This window comes from Lynx rufus, unplaced genomic scaffold (assembly GCF_022079265.1).
Source record: "Lynx rufus isolate CCGP_SWC_20201006 ecotype Redwood Valley unplaced genomic scaffold, mLynRuf1.p SCAF_18, whole genome shotgun sequence".
NCBI lineage: Eukaryota > Metazoa > Chordata > Mammalia > Carnivora > Felidae > Lynx > Lynx rufus.
The window spans coordinates 2,012,141-2,033,987 of NW_025814832.1; the positions used below are offsets into that span (position 1 = coordinate 2,012,141).

General features: G+C 39.3%; 1 protein-coding gene across 2 annotated transcripts in view; it reads right to left on the bottom strand.

The window, feature by feature from the left end:
• Positions 1-21,847, bottom strand: part of RPA1 (replication protein A1) — a 75,226-nt gene that overhangs the window by 50,163 nt on the left and 3,216 nt on the right. For both annotated transcript variants that reach the window (XM_047080618.1, XM_047080617.1), the window contains exons 2-4: positions 8,274-8,324; positions 6,700-6,778; positions 5,930-6,038 (exon numbers count right to left, since the gene is read on the bottom strand). In XM_047080618.1, the coding sequence (XP_046936574.1) occupies positions 5,930-6,038; positions 6,700-6,778; positions 8,274-8,324 (239 nt within the window). The remainder of the gene's footprint in view (positions 1-5,929; positions 6,039-6,699; positions 6,779-8,273; positions 8,325-21,847) is intronic.

Sequence of the window (21,847 nt, forward strand, 5' to 3'; positions counted from 1 at the left end):
AGACAGCTTCCAGAGGGAGCATGCCCCTGTCAACACCAGGATCTCAGCCCAGTGAAACTGATTTCAACTTCCAACCTCCAGGGGAAATAATTTCTGTTGTTTTCAACCACTAAGTTTGTGTTAATTTGTTAGAGCAGTCAAAGCACCCATTGATGTTTCCTGCATGAACTAATATTGTGATGATTACCAAATGGCGACTTTCTATTCCATCATTCCTTCTACATTTATTAGATGGCATTCTATGTTAAGAACCTTTATCTTCCCCCCATGTATTCATTTATTCAGTACAGACTTACGAACTCCTATTTTATTCAACAGGTTGTAATCTGTTTGCACTTTTATTGTGGTTTATAAATTATCTTAGATTGGCAAGTGTAAGATTTCTGCCAGCCTTTTGACAGGGTCCCCTCTCCCTTTGAGCACTTCCTTACCAACTGACACATTAAGATAGTCCAGGCTCGACTTATAATTTCCAAGCCCATAACAAGCCATCCTCCAAGGAGCCTTGGTTCTTTTTGGCATTCAGAAACCAAGATGTGCTAAGTGGGCTCACAGCTATTGTGCTGTTGCTGCTCCAAAGCTCTCTTGGTAGACAGACCTAGGCAAGACAGACAGACAGACAGACACACACACACACACACACACACACACACACACACACACTGCACAATATATGTATACTCCTACACCAACCAGATGTGAAGAGACAGTTTTCAAAAGAAGACATACCTAGACAAGAGGTACAGGAAAAGATACTCTACTTCATGAATCAGGGAAATATAAATCAAAACCACAATAAGACATCACCTCATTCATATCTGTCAGAATAGCAATTATCAAAAAGACTAGAAATAACAAGTGTTGGCGAGAATATGGAGAAAAGGGAACCCTTGTACAGCTGTTGGTGAAAATGTAAATTGGTGCAGCCACTATGGAAAACGCTATGGAAGCTCCTCAAAAAATTAAAACTAGAACTACCATATGATCCAGCAATTCCACTTATGGGCATTTATCCAAAGAAAACAAAAGTAGTAACTTGAAAAGATAACTACACCCCATGTTCACTGCAGCACTATTTATAATAGCCAAGATATGGAAACAACCTAAGTGTCCACCAATAGATGAATGCATAAACAAACTGTGGTACACACACACACACACACACACACACACTCTATTATTCAGCCATTTAAAGAAAAGGAGGATCAGGAGCGCCTGGGTGGCTCAGTCGGTTGAGCGTCCGACTTCAGCTCAGGTCACGATCTCGCGGTCTGTGAGTTCGAGCCCCGTGTCGGGCTCTGGGCTGATGGCTCAGAGCCTGGAGCCTGCTTCCATTCTGTGTCTCCCCCTCTCTCTGCCCCTCCCCCGTTCACGCTCTGTCTCTCTCTGTCTCAAAAATAAATAAAACATTAAAAAAAAATTAAAAAAAAATAAAGAAAGAAAAGGAGAATCTTGCCATTTGTGAAAACATGAATGGGCTTCCAAGGCATTATGCTAAGTCAGACAAAGAAAGGCAATTACCATATGATCTCTCATATGTAGGAAAATAAATAAGCTCATAGATACAAAGAACAAACTGATCGGTGGTTGTTAGAGGCAAGGGGAAGGGGGTGGGAGAAATGGGAGAACTGTTTTTGTTTTTAGTTTAAATAAATTGAATAACAATAAAATAAAAATAAAATAGAACCTTATTTTTTTATCAATTTTTTTTATGTTTTTATTTTATTTTTGAGAGACAGATAGAGTGTGAGTGGGGGAGGAGCAGAGAGAAAGGGAGAACACAGAATCTGAAGCAGGCTCCAGGCTCTGAGCTGTCAGCACAGAGCCCAAAGCGGGGCTCGAACTCACAGACTGTGAGATCATGCCCTGAGCCAAAGTTGGATGCTTAACCAACTGAGCCACCCAGGCGACCCAATAAAATAGAACTTTAAAACCCCAAACTAATTATCTATATCTGTATCTACATCTACCTATCAAAAACGTTGAGTTCACTCTGAAACCTCCAGTTCCAATCCAGAATCACAGATTTCTCCCTTGGCTAGCTCTCACTGCCCTCAACATATTTATTAAATCAATTCCCCTCATATGTCACCACCTGCCACTGCTGCACCCACGGACATCCTCCTCCCGATGCTCAAGTTCCATACCTAGTTCTAAGATTACCACCATCCCATTACAAACAAGCACCCTCCTCTCCCCATTGGTTCTGACACTCATGCTGGGCTATCACCACTTCTTGCAGACCCCCTCCTTATTCTGCTTGGCCTCCCTCCTTATCCCACCCAGTCTCCAACAACATGCTGCTGTCCCCTGACCCCCACACTCCCAGATGGCTTCATCTCTTGCTCAGGATCCAACGGCCACACAGACTCTTGCCTCACCCTACTCAGGCTCCGACAACCCATTCTGGGCCGCAGCCATTCTCCCCTCGTGTGTGTTCTCCTTACCTGCTGGGGCTCCAGCACCCTGTCCAGCCCACAAAGACCCCCTCCTCACTTTGTTTGGGCTAATACCTGGTTCCAGACCACCACCACCACCACCCCTCCCTTGTAAACACCTACCTTGCTTGACCCCACCTAATGGCTTTGGACCCAATTATACAGGAAGGAAGAGAGCAGTAACAGTGTTTATATTGTCATTCTACTACCAAGATGATTTCCATCGATTCACCAATTATTGATAAATATGCATGGTGAGATTTTTGGAATGATGCTCATTAAATCATAATATAGTTATTTCTAGGTTGTATCAATTTTAGACCATTTTTTCCCCTTCTTTGTACCTTGTTTTGCATTGCTTGAATTGGTGATTCTGTGTGTTGTTTTTATTAAAATGATCGTCTTCTCTAAAAATCTGAATACACAAAGAGCTACAAATATATTCTAAGGAACACTAGTGAAAAACTTTAAATAGTGAAATACTGTGTAATATTAAATGTTAACTAAGTTAAAGTAAACTTATACAATGACATGCTAAGTAATATATGACATAGAGGTTTATCTAGGAACATGTAAAACAACAACCATAAACTTAAAAAAGAATTTTATAAAACTATATTATGAAGTTTTTTTTTAAGGAAAATACAAATTTATAAGTACTCATGTTTACAGAAAAATTCTGGAAGGATTACAACAAAATGTTACTAATAGTTACTTCTAGGCAGTGGGATTACAGTTATTTTTATTTATGTGAATTTTATAATGTACGTATGACAAAAGTCTTTTTTACAAAGCACCAGGACAAGGGGCGCCTGGGTGGCTCAGTCAGTTGAGCGTTTGACTTCGGCTCAGGTCATGATCTTATGGTTCATGGGTTCGAGCCCCATGTCAGGCTCTGAGATGATAGCTCAGAACCTGTAGCCTGCTTCGGATTCTGTGTCTCCCTCTCTCTCTGCCCCTCTCCTGCTCATGCTCTGTCTCTCTCTGTCTCAAAAATAAATATAAACATTAAAAAAAAATTTTTTTTTTCAAAGCACCAGGACAAGAACACAAAATTCTATCAGGGTGAAAATAGTAACAGCAACTAAGTTAACTGTCAACCTAGAATTCTATACTTAGTTAAACTGAGAGTGAAACAGACATTTTTATTTTTTAAATTTTATTTCTTTGTTTAAGCAATCTCTACACTCAAAGTGGGGTTCAAACTCATGACCCTGAGATCAAGAGTCACACATTCTACCGAGTGAGCCAGCCAGGAGTCCGGCAACAGACATTTTTAGATGACAGATTTTTATCATTCACAAACTTTCTCCATAAGAGCTGCTCAAAGATATTCTTCAGGAAAATGAGAACTGAACTAAAAAGGAAGGAGTATGATGAAGGAGACAAACGGGAGCTAACAAACTATGGGTAAATATAAGTAATGGCTGTCTGTGTAGAGAATGCTAATCAGAAGAAATAAAAACAAAATTGAACACTAAACACAGATCATTTTGAGACCTTTGTTTTATTTGAGAGGATGGTAAAAATACTGACCTATTTTAGAATTTCTGTTAATTTACATACGGATTTTTAAATTTTTTTTTTTTTTACATTTATTTTTGAGAGACAAAGTGTGAGCGGGGGAGGGGCAGAGAGAGGAGACAGAATCCAAAGCAGGCTCCAGGCTCCGAGCAAGCTGTCAGCACAGAGCCGGATGCGGGGCTTGAACACATGAACCATGAGATCGTGACCTGAACTGAAGTCGGACACTCAACTGACTGAGCCACCCAGGTGCCCCCAGGATTTTTTTTAAATGTGAGAGTACCCACAAAAAACAAACAAACCAAACAAACAAAAACACAGCACAAATAGAATGTCTCTCAAACCAGCAGAGGCAAAAAAGAGAATTAAGGAAAAATCCAATCAATCCAAGGCAAGAAAAAAATAAAGCAAAAAACATGGTGAAAACACAAAAATTAGAAAAAATCAATAATAAGTTAAGCAGAATAAACTCACCAACTAAATCTCAAAATGATTTCTAGGGGCGCCTGGGTGGCTCAGTCGGTTGAGCGTCTGACTTCAGCTCAGGTCATGATCTCACGGTCCGTGAGTTCGAGCCCCATGTTGGGCTCTGTGCTGACAGCTCAGAGCCTGGAGCCTGCTTCGGATTCTGTGTCTCCCTCTCTCTCTGACCCTCCCCCGTTCATGCTCTGTCTCTCTCTGTCTCAAAAATAAATGAAACATTAAAAAAAATTTTTTTTTAAAAAATGATTTCTAAAACTATATGCTGCTGGGGCGCCTGGGTGGTGCAGTCGGTTAAGTGTCCGACTCTTGATCTCGGCGCAGTCATGATCTCACAGTTCATGAATTCGAGCCCCACATCAGGCTCTGTGCCATCAGCACAGAGCCTGCTTGGGATTCTGTCTCTCTTCCCTGCCCCTCCCCTGCTTGTGCATACTCTCTCTCTCTCTCAAAATAATAAAACATTTAAAAAATATTTTTTAATAAAAATTAAAAAGTAAATAAATAAAAGTATACACTATTTATAAAAGACACCCAAGATTAAGAACAGAAGTTGAAAGTTAAAAGAAGGACAATGATATAGCAAACAAATATAAAGCAAAAGTTACTTGGAAATGTACAGATAATACTATTGTAACATACACTGACATACCCTTAAGATGGGAATGCTTGCCATATTTGTTTCTCACGTGTTCTGTGACTGAAAATAAAGACCTTAAAAGCCTCTCCCCGGGGCGCCTGGGTGGCGCAGTCGGTTAAGCGTCCGACTTCAGCCAGGTCACGATCTCGCGGTCCGGGAGTTCGAGCCCCGCGTCGGGCTCTGTGCTGACGGCTCAGAGCCTGGAGCTTGTTTCCGATTCTGTGTCTCCCTCTCTCTCTGCCCCTCCCCCGTTCATGCTCTGTCTCTCTCTGTCCCAAAAATAAATAAACGTTGAAAAAAAAAAAAAATTTAAAAAAAAAAGCCTCTCCCCAACAAAAAGGTCCTATTTTAGCAACGGTTAACAGTGTGCTCACCGCTGCACCTCTAGCGTGTAGCATCTGTAAGTCCTCACCATGCTCTGTGTTGGCTGAATAATTTACGATGAAAGATTCAAGGTTGTAGAAAAGGAGCAGTGTTACATAATTAAATACACCTCTTTTGCTCTTTATAAGTGACCCCTTTTCATTAAAAGATGCTTTAAAAGAGAATGCTAAAAACAGGGCTTCTGAAGAGATTAGAAATAAGAGTTCTGTGTTTGGCTTTAATCTCCTGCTTTGAAATTTCCAATTTGTTTCCATATTTCTCTCCCTTTGGTGCCATGTTTTAGTCACCCGAGTTCAAATCTCAATAGCTGTAAACTCTTAGTTGGAAGCTAATCATTGTCTTTTTGAAATTCCTAAGTGAATTTTGGTATCCAAAGGACTTCTCTGTTCAAAAATTAGTCCCCATTCCAAAACACAATAAAACCAAAGAAAACTCTAAAAAGCAAAAATAACCCACCACATACCTTCCATCTTTCAGAGTGTTAACAATAAATCGGTTAATCTGGCAAATACAGTTGCTAGACAATTGTTCTTCCTCAACGAGATGGTTCAACTGTGTTGCCAACATGAAAGCTGAAAAGCACAAAGATTTCTTTAGTTCCCACAACATTTCAGTCATAACAATCGGAACTAGCACTGATCACACGTGGACTAGCAAAGAAAAACAATGCCTTGAATGTTTCTGAAACTAAAACTATTCAGATTCTGCACAGTGAAAAACAGTATGATTTACTATGCATTAAACATCTGCTGCTACTCTGAAATGTAAGAATTTCTTAAATTGCCCAGAATCATTTTTTCCATCATTCAGGTTTCATGATGAAGACTAAAAAAATCTTTTCTACGTTCTTCACCTTGTGACTAGAGATAGCAAGCACATATTCTGAAAACTGTCTTTCTTGCTTGTGAAGTTTCCAACACTGAAATAAAAGCCTAAAAAGGCAAGTATAGGACAGCTAACCCATTATATTCACTAAATGTCAATATCATCCTGAGGGAAATTAATCAAAGAAAACAGAGCACCAGTTAGAGAAAATTAATTAAGCCAAGTGGCAGCTTTCCACTAGATCCAGTCTATTGTTAGAATGCTCTCTGCCGGCTGCAATTCTGTCTGAATGAAGTGCACGGTCAGGCAAATGTACACTTCTGAAATGCCCCAAATTATTGCAATCAAAGTGCTGGATGTGCTTTTATTATTTAAATACAAATTCCTGGATTTATACATCATACTCACAGGAGAGAGTGTTCAATCCATCACTCATAAGCAGTCGATAACGGGGTGGACTATTCCCTGTAGTGATGGGACGGATGTTCTAAGATAGAAAACATGATTCATTAGACAGACTGTCTCCCCAGTCCCCAGAGATAATTACATCTAAGTGGCAGGAGAGTGGGTCTGTCATTATTTCAGCAAACACTGAACTGCTTGCCCATTCTCCTGACATCTACGTCCAAGCAAAAGAAACTTGGATATGATGATTTTCCCACCAGCTTCTCTCTAACATTATTAAGCACAACACAGATGAGAATAAAATGAGTTGCCAATACTCGTGTTCTCTCTCCCCAGCTCAAATTTAATTGAAAATCAATTAAAAAAAAATGATAAGGCACCTAACAATGCAAGGTGCTGTGTAGAAAACATGTTAAAAATACAAAACAAAAAAAACAAAAAATCCTTGCCCTGAAGGGGCTTACAAGTGTGGTGGAGACAGAGGCAAAGAGATATAAGAGATGTGTGCACATGACATGGGGGCACAGCCAAGGCATTTATCACAACTAACAGGAAATCAGAAGCTGCTCTCCATAGGAAGTGAAATACAGAAACGGAGCCTTATGATGACCAGCAGCGAGTCTGGGAGTCACAAGGAGATCACCAGGCCTACTGACTCAGAATCCACAGAATGATCCAGGATTCTGCTTCTATTCATTTTTTAAATTCCCACTAAAATTTGAAACACCTTTGGAGTACTTGGGTGGCTCAGTCGGTCAAGCATCCAACTCTTGGCTTTGGCTCAGGTCATGATCTCACGGTTTGTGGGTTCAAGCCCTGCATCGGGCTCCATGCTGAGAGTGCGCAGCTTGCTTGGGATTCTCTCCCTCTCTCTCTGCCCCTCCCCTGCTCATTCTGTCTCCCTCTCTCAAAAATAAATAAATAAACTTTAAAAAAATTTTTGGAAAACCCTTAAATGGGGGCGCCTGGGTGGCTCAGTCGGTTGAGTGTCCGACTTTGGCTCAGGTCATGATCTCATGGCTGAGCCCCGCGTCGGACTCTGTGCTGACAGCTCAGAGCCTGGAGCCTGCTTCAGATTCTGTCTCCCTCTCTCTCTGCCCCTCCCCCACCACTCACACTCTGTCTCTCTCTTTCAAAAATAAACAAACATTAAAAAAATATTTTTTTTTAATTTTAAATGAATGATAGGGTTAATGAAGAATTTTAAGCAGACACATTTATTGTAGGCCCATATAAGGCAGATTTAAGAAAGACAAACCTCAGGGCAGGAAGAAAAAAGTAAGGAGGCAATACTAATGATGTGTAGCACTATAGCCTCCATCAATTATGGCAAGAATAGAAAGGCGAAGGCTCAAATCTAAACCCCCAAGTCTAACTCTGGCTAACTTATATTGAAGAAGAAAAAAACCCAGCCCTAGCTGCTCTCCTGCAGTTACTACAGGACAGGCCTATTTTTTGTGATGAGGGAGAGAATTTCCTAAAATGGACATGAAATCGACATGTGCTTCATCAAACATAATGTATAATTACATAGAAGTTTTTAAAATGCTTGACATAAAACATACACAGGTACTCACAATGACCTGGAGGACAGGTTTTATGGAAGTGTCTCCCTGTTGCATTATGGCCTGAAAGAGTAAACACAGAATGAGATCGACATTCAAATTATGACCAAATCTGACATATTTTTACAGTTTGGTATTTGTAATAAACCACAGATAACATTATTAAAGAGACTTTTTGGAGCATGTCATCTGAAAATCTAGTAAAGTTTTATCACTTGGATAAAATCATAAAAGCATAAAAGTGCAATACTTGGCTTAACAAGAATACAATTACTACATCCAAAATACAGGCATCACATTTGTGCTCATTATTCAGAACAGCACATTAATTTGCCTATAGGGCCCATTAATAGACAATTAGAGGGGCGCCTGAGTGGCTCAGTCGGTTGAGCGTCTGACTTCAGCTCAGGTCGTGATCTCACGGTCCGTGAGTTCGAGCCCCATGTTGGGCTCTGTGCTGACAGCTCAGAGCCTGGAGCCTGCTTCGGATTCTGTGTCTCCTTCTCTCTCTGCCCATCCTCTACTTCCCTCTCTGTCTCTCAAAAATAAATAAATGAATGGAAAAATAAAAAAAATAATAATTAGGTAAGTATGGGAAATCTTTAAAATAATATTATGCAGCCTTAAAGAGATGTGTATGTAACATTGGTTGCCTCTTTTGAGAGAACTGGCGAGTAGGGCCGTAGGTGGGAGGCAGACCTCACACTGAATCCAATTTTTATATCTTTTGCATTTTTTTTTTTTTTAAGTAAGCTTCACGCCCAGCACAGAGCCCAATAGGGGACTTGAATTCACAATCCTGAGATCAAGACCTAAGCTAAGATCAAGAGTCGGACACTCAACTGACTGAGCCACCTAAGCACCCAAAACCGTTTGGATTTTAAATCTCATGTCTCTATTAGCAATTATGAAAATAGTATCTACAAAAAACAGACCACCAATCAGGTTTTTAGTTTGTTTTTAAAAAGCCACCATTTAAAGGTAACCATCAGAGGGGTCCCTGGCTGGCTCAGTCGGTGGAACATGCAACTCTTGATCTCATGGTCGTGAGTTTGAGCCCCACATTGGCCCTGGAGCCTACTTATAAATAAAAAAGTAAAAAAATCTGTTTAAGAAATTTAAAAAAATAAATAAAGGTAATCATCAGAAAAAAACCAACAGCAGTGAATACTGGTTCTCTGACCTCTGCTCTTGCCCATGCTGAAATAAACAGCACCACCAACGAAAAAACTGGACAAAAATACATAAACCTTTCAAATACTGGACAACAGGCAGAGCAAGACTGTGGTCCCTGAAAAAAGAGAAACGAATGAGGGGAACACTACAACCCTCCTGGCTTTCTGCACGGAGGCACTCTTGGATCACAGCGTGGACAGGGAACCCAAGAAGAACGTGGCAGTCCTACTGAGCACAGAGTTCAGGGAGGCAACTTAGTTGGATTTCGTGGATGCAGAATACCAGAGATGACAAGCTACCCAGAGTTAGAGCCTCAATAACCCACACAGGGGTTCCCAGGAGTCTCTGGCTGACTTCTAAGTTGTGGATACACAAAATGAGACTCCACACGGCCAGGCAAAGATTAAGTATTAGCTACAAACTGAAAAATGAGTGGAGCTCACACAGGCTAGAACACAGCTGAGCTCTCACCAGCCTGAGTGCAGAAAACTCAATAAACACCTGCTGCTTTCAGTAGAAACCCCAGAAAGGTCATGCTTCAGAAACAGGACTAAACTAGATCCAAAGTAAAAGCTATTCTGGACCCATTCCAACCTCCAAGGGATCAGCTGATTTGCAAGTCAATCAATCAACAACCTGCCAAAACAACTCCATATTCTTTATAGAAAATTTTAAATATTCTGTGGAACAACATGGGAAGTAGGCAAAAAGTACTTCTGCCACATACTGGAGTACTGGCTGTCACCACTTGTGCAACTGTTTGAGCTGTGAGTTGAACTAGCCACTTTTTTCACGAAACATCATTTTTACTTGAAAGGCCAAATGACAAACTGGTTATTCAAACTTTGGAACTGAGTAAATCTTTTCTCAAAAAATAAATAAAGTGACGGGCACTTAGGTGGCTCAGTCAGTTATGCATCTGACTTCTGCTCAGGTCATGATCTCGCAGTTCACTGAGTTAGAGCCCTGCAGGAGCCCGCTTCAGATCCTCTGTCCCCTCCTCTCTCTGCCCCCCACCCCCCCGTCGCGCTTGTGCACGCTAAACATTAAAAAATCAAAGAAAAGTATTCTAAGATCAAAACATTCAATGGTGAGTACAGCATAACATGTAGACTTGTCCAATTGCTGTGCTGTACACCTAAAACATTAATATAACATTGTGTATCAACCATACTTCAATTAAAAAAGAGAGAGAGGGGCTCCTGGGTGGCTCAGTCAGTTAAGCATCTGACTCTCGATTTTGGCTGAGGTCACGATTTCAAGGTTTGTGGGATCGAATCCCTCATAGGGCTCTGCGATGATAGTGCAGAGCCTGCTTGGGATTCTCTCCCTCTCTCTGCCCCTCCCCTACTTGTGCTCTGTCTCTGTTTCTCAAAATAAATAAAATGAAGAAATAAAAAATAAATTATAAAAAAACAAGAAGAGAACTACCATGTTTTAGACTATTTGTGTCCCACCTCCCCAAATTCATATGTTGAAGCCCAAACCCCCAATGTGATGACATTAGAAGGTGGGGCCTTTGGAGGTAATTTGTTTTAATAAGGTCATGAAGGTGGAGCCCCCACATTGGAATTCATGCCCTTAGAAGAAAAGACACCTTGGGGCACCTGGGTGGCTCAGTCATTTGGGCATGGCAGCAGGGGTGTCAGCACAGAGCCTGCTTGGGTTTCTCTCCCTCTCTCTCTCTGCCCCTCCCCAGCTTGCACGCACACACATGCTCTCTCTCTCTCTCTCAAAATAAACAGACATAAAAAAAAAAAAAAAAAGGAGAGAGACACCAGAGCTCTCTCTTCCCATATACAAAGAAGAGGTCATGTGGGCACATGGTGAGATGGTAGCTGCAAGCCAGAAACACAGCCCTCACCCAGAAATGAATCTGCTGACACCTCAATCTTGGGTTTCCCAACCTCTGGAGTTGTGAGAAACCAATCTGTTGTCTACACCATCCAGTCTAAAGTATTTTGTAATAGAGGTGCCTGACTGACTCAGTTGGAAGAGCATGTGACTCTTGATCGCGGCGTTTTGAGTTCAAGCCCCACATTTGGTGAAGCAAATACTTAGAACAACAGAACTTGAAGAAAAAAAAAAAGTGTTTTGTAATGGTTGTCCAAACTAAGATGAACTGCTCTAAAGCACTCCTTAAAAAAAAGTATAGCTCATAAATCAATAGTGGAAATCAATTCAAATCATAAAAAATACTCAAATAATGCACAAGTCAGGAAAAGCTAAACAACAAAACAACAACAACCAACAGATGGGACAAAGAGAAAACAAGTAACAAAACAAAAAACTTACACCCAAACATGTAACTATACTAAGTACAAATGGTTCAAGTACTCCAAGTAAAAGGCAAAAATTGTCAAAATGAATAAGATCCAACTATCTGCTGTCTACAAGAACTGCACTTCAAATATAAAGACACAGGTTAAAAATTAAACACTGGAAAAAGCTGCATCATTACTGGCAGGCAAAGAAGGCTTCAGGAAAAAGAATATTACCAGGGATAAAAAAGGACATTTCCTAATAATGGGGTTGATTCCTGAAGAAGGCACAACAATGATAAATATATACACCTAATAACAAAGTTTCAAAAGACATGAAGCAAAAATCTACAGAGTTAAGAGAAATAGACAAGTCCATCATTATAACTGGTGGTCTCAACTTCCTTCCCTCAGGATGGAAAAAGCAAAGAGATAAAAAAAAAAAATATGTAGAAGAACATAAAAGATTAAACTATTAACCAACTTGACCTAATTAGATCATCTAACAATTGCAGAATAAACATTCTTTTAAGTGCCCCTGGAACATTTTCATCAAGGTTCCATAAGTTGGGCAATATAACAAGTCTCAATGAATGTTAAAAGACTGAATTCAGAGAGCACGTTATCTGACCACACTGGAATGAAACTAAAAATCCTAACAATAGGATATCTACAAAATTTCCAAATACTTGGGAACTAAGCAGTAAACTTCTATTTTTTTTAAATCCAACGTGGGGCTCAAACTCACAACCCCGAGATCAAGAGTCGCATGCTCTACCTACTGAGCCAGCCAGGTGCCCCGTGAACAATAAACTTCTTTAATAACCCATCTATTGAGAAAGAAATCACAAGAGAAATTAGAAAGTATTATTAACAGAATGAAAATGAAAATACAATCTATCTAAACTTATAGGATTTGCTAGAGTAATGCTTCAAGGGAAAATTACAGCTTTAATGCTTAGAGAAGAAAAAAATCCAAAATCAATTATATAACCTTCTACCAGAAGAAGCCAGAAAAGAATAAACTAAACTCAAGCACACAGAAGGAAGGAAATAATAAAAGAGCAAAAAATCAACAAAATAGAAAATGGATAAACAATAGGAAAAAACAATTGAACTAAAAGCTGGTTCTTTGAAAATATCAATAAAATTGATAAACCTCTAGCTAGTCTGGCCAAGAAAAAGAAACAAATATTCTCAATATCAGAAATGAAAAATGCATCACTATATATCATATACGTTAGATTATATATACAAGAGATAATGGAATATTAGGAACAACTTTATGAAAAAGATAAAATGGCTAAGTCCCTTGAAAAACACAAATTATCAAAACTGACATACAAAATGCAGAGAATCTAGACAGTACCATATCCATTAAAAAAAACCTGATTTTATAATTTAAAATATTCCAACGGAGGGGGCGTATGGGTAGTTCAGTGGGTTAAGCATCCAATTTGATCTCAGCTCTGGTCTTGATCTCAGGGTCATGAGCTGAAACCCCATGTTTGGCATAGAGCCTACTAAAAAAAAAGTGGGGGGAGGTTTCCTGGGTGGCTCAGTCAGTTAAGCACCAAGCTCTTGATTTTGGCTCAGGTCATGATCTCATGGTTCTTGAGATCAAGCCCCACATCAGACTCTGGGCTGACAGCACAGAACCTGCTTGGGATTTCTCTCTCTCTGCCCCTCCCCTGCTCGTGTGCTCTCTCTCTCTCTCAAAATAAATAAATATATTTTTTTAATAAAGAAAAAAAATACTAATCTTGCATAAACTGTCAAGAAATAGAAGAGAACACTTTTGAACTCATTTTATGATGTCATTAGGTTTACCGGACAGAAAAAAACAAAGTCGTTCTAAGAGAAAAAACACAGATCTATATTCCACTACAAAATAAAACTACACATTCACTAGGATGGTTAAACTTAAAAAGACTGACAAAATTAAGTGTTGGCAAAGATATGGAGCAACTAGAATTCTCACAATCGATTTAGAGAAGTCTAGCAATTTCTTATGAACATTCACTCAACATGTAACTCAGCAATTACATTCCTAAGTATTTATCCCAGAGAAATAAAAATATATTTCTACAAAAAGATTTGTATGTGAATGTTCACAGCATCTTCGTTCGTAATGGCCAAAAAATGAAAATAACCCAAATGTTTAACAACAGGTAAATTAAACAAATTGATTATTCACAATAAAAGGCAAAAAAAGGCTCAAACTATTGAAACAACATGGATAAATCTCAAAAAACATTTTGCTAGACAAAGAAGCCAGACACAAGTTTATATGAAGTTTTAGAATAGTCAAGGGGCACCTGGGTGGCTCAGTCAGTTAGGCGTCTGACTCTTGGTTTTGGCTCAGGTCATGGTCTTGCATTTCGTGGGTTTGATCCCCGCATTGGGCTCTGTGCTGACAGTGCAGAGCCTGCTTGAGATTCTCTCTCTCTGCCCCTTCCCTGCTTGCTCTGTCTCTCTCAAAACTGAATAAACTTAAAAAAAAAAATAGAACAGTTAAAACTAGGGGTGCCTGGGTGGCTCAGTTGGTTAAGCGTCCGACTTCAGCTCACGAGTTTGAGCCCCGCATCAGGCTCTGTGCTGACAGTTCAGAGACTGCAGCCTGCTTTGGATTCTGTGTCTCCTTCTCTCTCTGCCCCTCCCCTGCTCACACTCTGTCTCTCAAAAATAAACACTAAAAAAAATTTGTAGGATAGTTAAAACTAACCTATAAAGATAAAAAACAGAAGTTAAAACTCTGGTTTGCCTAGGTTGGCATTACGAGATGGGGAATTTGCCAAAGCTTGTCAAACTGCACACATCTTGAGCTTTGTTATATATATTTATTATACATATCACAGTTCTATGGTGTGTAAATCACACTGAATTTCAATACAGTTTGAATTTTTAAAAGTTTCTAGGGAACAGAACTGGGGCAGGGCGGGGCCAAACATCAATAATTTCATCAAACACCTTCCTGTTCTATTTCATTTAAAAACCACATGCATGAAATCATAGCAGAAAACTTTCCCAACCTGGGGAAAGACACAGACATCAAAAATCCAGGAGATACAGAGAACTACCATTTAGATTCAACAAAACCAACCATCAACAAGGCATATCATAGTCAAATTCGCAAAACACACAGGCAAGGAAAGAATTACGAAAGTGGCAAGGGAACAAAAGTCCTTAACCTATAAGGGAAGACAGATCAGGTTCGCAGCAGACCTATCCACAAAAAGTTGGCAGGCCAGAAAGGAATGGCAGGATATATTCAACGTGCTGAATTGGAAAAATACGCAGCCAAGAATTCTCTATTCAGCAAGGCTGTCATTCAAAATTGGAGAGATAAAGAGTTTCCCAGACAAACAAACACTAAAGGAGTTTGTGACCACTAAACCAGCTCTGCAAGAAATTTCCAGGAGGACTCTCTGAGGGGAGAAAAGATGAAACAAAACAAAAAGGACCAAAAGCAACAAAGACTAGAAAGGACCAGAGAACACCACCAGAAACTCCCAACTCCACAGGCAACACAATGGCAGCAAATTCATATCTTTCAGTACTCACTGTAAATGCCAATGCACTAAATGCTCCAATCAAAAGTAACAGAATGGATAAGAAAACAAGATCCATCTCTATATTGTTTACAAGAAACCCATTTTAGACCTAAAGACACCTCCAGATTGAAAGTATCTTCAAAGGGGCACTAAGGAATCTACTCCTGAAATCACTGTTGCACTACATGCTAATGAATTTGGATGTAAATTTTAAAAAAATAAAAAATAAAATTAAAAGAAAAAAAGAAAAAAAAGAAAAAAAAAGTATCTTCAGATGGAGAACCATCTCTCATACTAATGGTTGCCAAAAGAAAGCCAAATAGCCATACTTGTATCAGACAATCTAGATTTTAAAATAAAGACTGTAACAAGAGATGAAGAAGGGCATTACATTACAATTAAGGAGTCTATCCACCAAGAAGATCTAACAACTACAAACATTTATGCCCCCAACATGGAACTCCCAAATATATAAACCAATGAATCAGAAACATAAACTCATTGACAATAATACCATAATAATAGGGGACTTCAATACCCCACTTATAGCAATGGACAGATATAAGCAGAAAATCAACAAGGAAACAATGGCTCTGAATGACACACCGGACCAGATGGACTTAACAGATATATTCAGAACATTTCATCCTAAAGCAGTAGAATACGCATTTTTCTTGAGTGCACATGGAATATTCTCCAGAACAGATCACATACTGGGACACAAATCAGCCCTTAACAAGTACAAAAAGACTGAGATCATACCATGCATATTTCCAGACCACAATGCTATGAAACTCAAAATCAACCACAATAAAAAATTCGGAAAGACAACAAATACTTGGAGATTAAAGAACATCCTACTAAATAATGAATGGGTTAGCCAAGAAGTTAAAGAGGAAATTAAGAAGTACATGGAAGACAATAAAAATGGTAACACCGCAGCCCAAAACCTCTGGGATGCAGCAAAGGCAGTCATAAGAGGGAGGTATACAGCAATCCAGGCCTTCCTAAAAAAGAATAAAGGTCTCAGGTATACAACCTAATTTTACATCTTAAAGAGCTAGAAAAAGAACAGCAAATAAAACCCAAAGCCAGCAGAAGACAGGAAATAGTAAAGATGAGAGCAGAAATCAATGATATCAAAACCAAAAATATAGAATAGATCAATGAAACCAGGAGCTGGTTCTTTGAAAGAATTAACAAAATTGATAAACCCTAGCCAGTTTGATCAAAAAGAAAAAGGAAAGGACCCAAATAAATAAAATCAAGAATGAAAGAGGAGAGATCACAACACGGCAGAAAGACAAACAATAATATGAGAATATTATAAGCAATTATATGCCAATAAGTTGAGCAATCTGGAAGAAATGGACAAATTCCTAGAAACATATAAACTACCAAAACTGAAACAGGAAGAAATCGCAAATCTGAACAGACCCATAACCGGTAAAGAAACTGAATTAGTAATCAAAAATCTCCCAAATAAACAAGAGTCCAGGGCCAGATAGCTTTCCAGGGGAATTCCATCAACCATGTAAAGAAAGGTAAAACCTATTCTTTTGAAGCTGCTCCAAAAAATAGAAATGGAAGGAAAACTTCCAAACTCATTCCATGAGGCCAGCATTACCTGATTCCAAAACCAGACAAAGACCCCACTAAAAAGGAGAACTACAGAAAAATTTCCCTGATGAACAGGGATGCAAAAATCCTCAACAAAGTACTAGCCAGCCAGATCCAACAACACATTAAAAGAATTATTCACCACGATCAAGTGGGATTTATACCCGGGACGCAGGGCTGGTTCAATATCTGCAAATCAATCAATGTGATACATCACATTAATAAAAGAAAGGACAGGAACCACATGATCCTCTCAGTAGATAAAGAGAAAGCATTTGACAAAATACAGCATCCTTTCTTTTTTTTTTTTTTTTTAAATTTTTTTTCAACGTTTATTTATTTTTGGGACAGAGAGAGACAGAGCATGAACGGGGGAGGGGCAGAGAGAGAGGGAGACACAGAATCGGAAACAGGCTCCAGGCTCTGAGCCATCAGCCCAGAGCCCGACGCGGGGCTCGAACTCACGGACCGCGAGATCGTGACCTGGCTGAAGTCGGACGCCTAACCGACTGCGCCACCCAGGCGCCCCTACAGCATCCTTTCTTAATAAAAACCCTTAAGAAAGTAGGGATAGAAGGATCATACCTCAAGATCATAAAAGCCATATACAAAAGACCCACCGCTAATATTATCCTCCATAGGGAAAAACTGAGAGCTTTCCCCCTAAGGTCAGGAACATGACAGGGATGTCCACTCTTGCCACTGTTATTCAACACAGTATTCGAAGTCCTGGCCTCAGCAGTCAGACAACACAAAGAAATAAAAGGCATCCAAATCGGCCAGGAGGAAGTCAAACTTTCACCTTCACAGAAGACATGATACCCTATGTGGAAAACCCAAAGATTCCACCAAAAAGTTGCCAGAACTGATCCATGAATTCAGCAAAGTTGCAGGATATAAAATCAATGCAGAGAAATCGGTTGCATTTCTATACACTAATAATGAAGCAGCAGAAAGAGAAATCAAGGAATTGATCCCATTTACAATTACACCAAAAACCACAAAAATACCTAGGAATAAACCTAACCAAAGAGGAGAAAAATCTATACACTGAAAACTATAGAAAGCTTATGAAAGAAGTTGAAGATACCAAAAAATGGAAAATATTTCATGCTCACTGATTGGAAGAAAAAATATTGTTAAAAATGTCGATACTGCCCAAAGCAATCTACATATTCAATGCAATCGCTATCAAAATAACACCAGCATTCTTCACAGAGCTAGAACAAACAATCCTAAAATTTGTATGGAACCAAAAAAGACCCCAAATAGCCAAATCAATCCTGAAAAAGAAAACCAAAGCTGGAGGCATCATAATCCCGGACTTCAAGATGTATTACAAAGCTGTAATCATCAAGACAGTATGAAACTGGCACAAAAACAGACACTCAGATCAATAGAACAGAATACAGAACCCAAAAATGGACCCACAAATGTATGGCCAACTGATCTTTGACAAAACAGGGAAGAATATACAATGGAATACAGTCTCTTCAGCAAATGGTGCTGGGAAAACTGGACAGCAACATGAAGAAAAATGAACCTGGACCACTTTCTTAAACCTTACACAAAAATAAACTCAAAATAGATGAAAGACAAATGTAAGACAGAAAGCCATCAAAATCCTCAAGGAGAAAGCAAGCAAAAACCTCTTTGATCTTGGCCACAGCAACTTCTTACTCAACACGTCTCCAGAGGCAAGGGAAACAAAAGCAAAAATGAACTACTGGGACCTCATCAAAATAAAAAGCTTCTGCACAGCGAAGGAAACAATCAGCAAAACTAAAAGGCAACCACCAGAATAGGAGAATATATTTGCAAACGACATATCAGATAAAGGGTTAGTATCCAGAACCTATAAAGAACTTATCAAACTCAACACCCAAAACACATATAATCCAGTGAAGAAATGGGCAAAAGACATGAATAGACACTTCTCCAAAGAAGACATCCAGACGGCTAACACATGAAGAAAGGCTCAATATCACTCATTATGAGGGAAATACAAATTAAAACCGCAATAAGATACCACCTCACACCTGTCAGAATGGTTCACATTAACAACTCAGGCAACAACAGACAGATGTTGGCGAGGATGCAGAAAAAGAGGATCTCTTTTCCACTGCTGGTGGGAATGCAAACTGGTGCAGACACTCTGGAAAACAGTATGGAGGTGCCTCAAGAATTTAAAAATAGAATTACCCCACGACCCAGCAATTGCACTACTAGGTATTTATCCCAGGGATACAGGTATGCTGTTTTGAAGGGGCACATGCACCCCAATGTTTATAGTAGTGCTATCGACAACAAAGTATGGAAAGAGCCCAATGTCCATCAACAGAAGAATTTTGATAAAGATGATGTGATATATATATACAATGGAGTATTACTCAGCAATCAAAAAGAACAAAATCTTGCCATTTGCAACTATGTGGATGGAACTAGAGGGTATTATGCTAAGCAAAATTAGTCAGAAAAAGACAAATATCATGACTTCATTCATATGGAATTTAAGATACAAAACAGATGAGGGGCACCCAGGTGGCTCGGTCGGTTAAGCGTCCGACTTCAGCTCAGGTCATGATCTCACAGTTTGTGAGTTCGAGCGCTGCATCAGGCCCTGTGCTGACAGCTTGGAGCTTGGAGCCTGGAGCCTGGAGCCTGGAGCCTGCTTTGGATTCTGTGTCTCCCTCTCTCTCTATCCCTCCCCCACTCTCACTCTGTCTCTCTCTTGAATATAAATAAACATTAAAAAAAAACAACAGATGAACATAAGGGAAGGGAAGCAAAAATAATATAAAAACAAGAAGGGGGACAAAACATAAGAGACTCTTAAATACAAAGAACAAACTAAAGGTTGCTGGAGGGGTTGGGGGATGGGCTAAATGGGCAAGGGGCATTAAGGAAGACACTTGTTGAGATGAGCACTGGGTGTTATACATAGGGAATGAATCCCTGTAATCTACTCCTGAAATCATGATTGCACTATATGCTAACTTGGATGTAAATTTTAAAAAATAATAAAAACCACATGCATATATTAACTTATTACTGTTTAATTTGTGTCATCATAAATAGTGCATATAAGATTAAATCTTCTGGGACATATAACATGATATGTACATTTAAAATAAAATTGCCTCGGACACCTTGGCTCAGTACATTGAGCATCCAACTCTTTGATTCTGGCTCAGGTCATGATCTCGCAGTTTGCAGGATCCAACCTCACACTGGGCTCCATGCTGGGTTGGAGCCTGCTTGGGATTCTCTCTCTCCACCCAACCCCCCACCCTCCCGCTGTGTGTGTCTGTGTGTCTGTGTCTCTCAAAATAAATTTTAAAAACATTAAAAAAAATACAAAGCAACAACCCAATTAAAAAATGGGCAAAAGACTTTAGAATAGACATTTTCCCAAAGACATAGAGATGGCCAACAGATACATAGGATCCTCAACATCACTAATCATCATAGGAATGCAAATCAAAATCACAGATTGGCTACTATCAAAAAGACAAAAAATATGAAGTGTTGGCAAAGATGTGGACTAAAGGGAACTCTGGTACACTGTTGGTGGGGAATGTAAATTGGTGCAGTCACAACAGAAAACAGTGTGGAGGCCCATCAAAAAAATAAAAATCAAACTACCATATGACCCAGCAATTCCACTTCTGGGTAGGTACCTGAAGAAAATAAAAATACCAATTCAAAAAGACATATGCACCATTATGTTCAAAAAGCATTATTTACAATAGCAAAGATAAGGAAGGAAACCACATGTCCATAAATAGATGAACAAAGATACAGACATAGACAGACACACACACACACACACACACACACACACACACAGAGGAATATTACTCAACCATAAAAAAGAAAGAAATTTTGCCATTTGTGACAACATGGTTAGACCTAGACAGTATTATGCTAAATGAAATAAGCCTGACAGAGAAGACAAATAACATGATGTCACTTACATGTTGAATCTATAAAATACAAAATAGAAACAGACAGAAACAGGGAACAAACTATTGATTACAAGAGTGAGGAATGATTGGGGCTGTGGGTGAAATTTGTGAAGAGGATTAAGAGGTTCAGGCTTCCAGATTTAAAAAAAGAAAAAAGGGTCATGGGGATGTAATGTACAACACAGGGAATTTAGTAACAATGTAATAACTTTGTATGGTGACAGACAGTAACCAGATTTATCATAGGGATCATTTCCTAACCTATAAAAATACCAAATCACGGGGCGCCTGGGTGGCGCAGTCGGTTAAGCGTCCGACTTCAGCCAGGTCACGATCTCGCGGTCCGGGAGTTCGAGCCCCGCGTCGGGCTCTGGGCTGATGGCTCAGAGCCTGGAGCCTGTTTCCGATTCTGTGTCTCCCTCTCTCTCTGCCCCTCCCCCGTTCATGCTCTGTCTCTCTCTGTCCCAAAAATAAATAAACGTGGAAAAAAAAAAAATTTTTTAAATACCAAATCACTAAGATGAACACCTAAAACTAATAGAATATTGTGTGTCAATTGTACTTAAATTTAAAAAACTACAAACCAACAGAATGTAGTAGTCAAGGGCACATCCATCCAAATCTTCACCCCATTGACAAATTATTTAACCTCTCTGCACTTTAATTTCAGTGCAGATGCAGGTAATTATAAAAATCTACCTTATGGGGTTACTGTAAGTACTGACTATTATACATAAAGTATCTGGCACAATGGAAATGGCTAAAATATTAGTTCCCTTCTCCTTTCCTTATATTACCCAGTAACTTAAGATACAAATGCTATTTATCCTGTTTACCACAGTAGTTACATGCATAATCTCTTCTTTTATGATGTTAGCTCTTGCCCCAAATGTCTCTCCTATTTATGTGTCAGCCCTTTGGGCCTGTGTCTTTTGAACTAAAATGATACTACTTGCTTTAGCTGAACTAAAATGATACTACTTGCTTTAGCTGATAATCAGATTTGG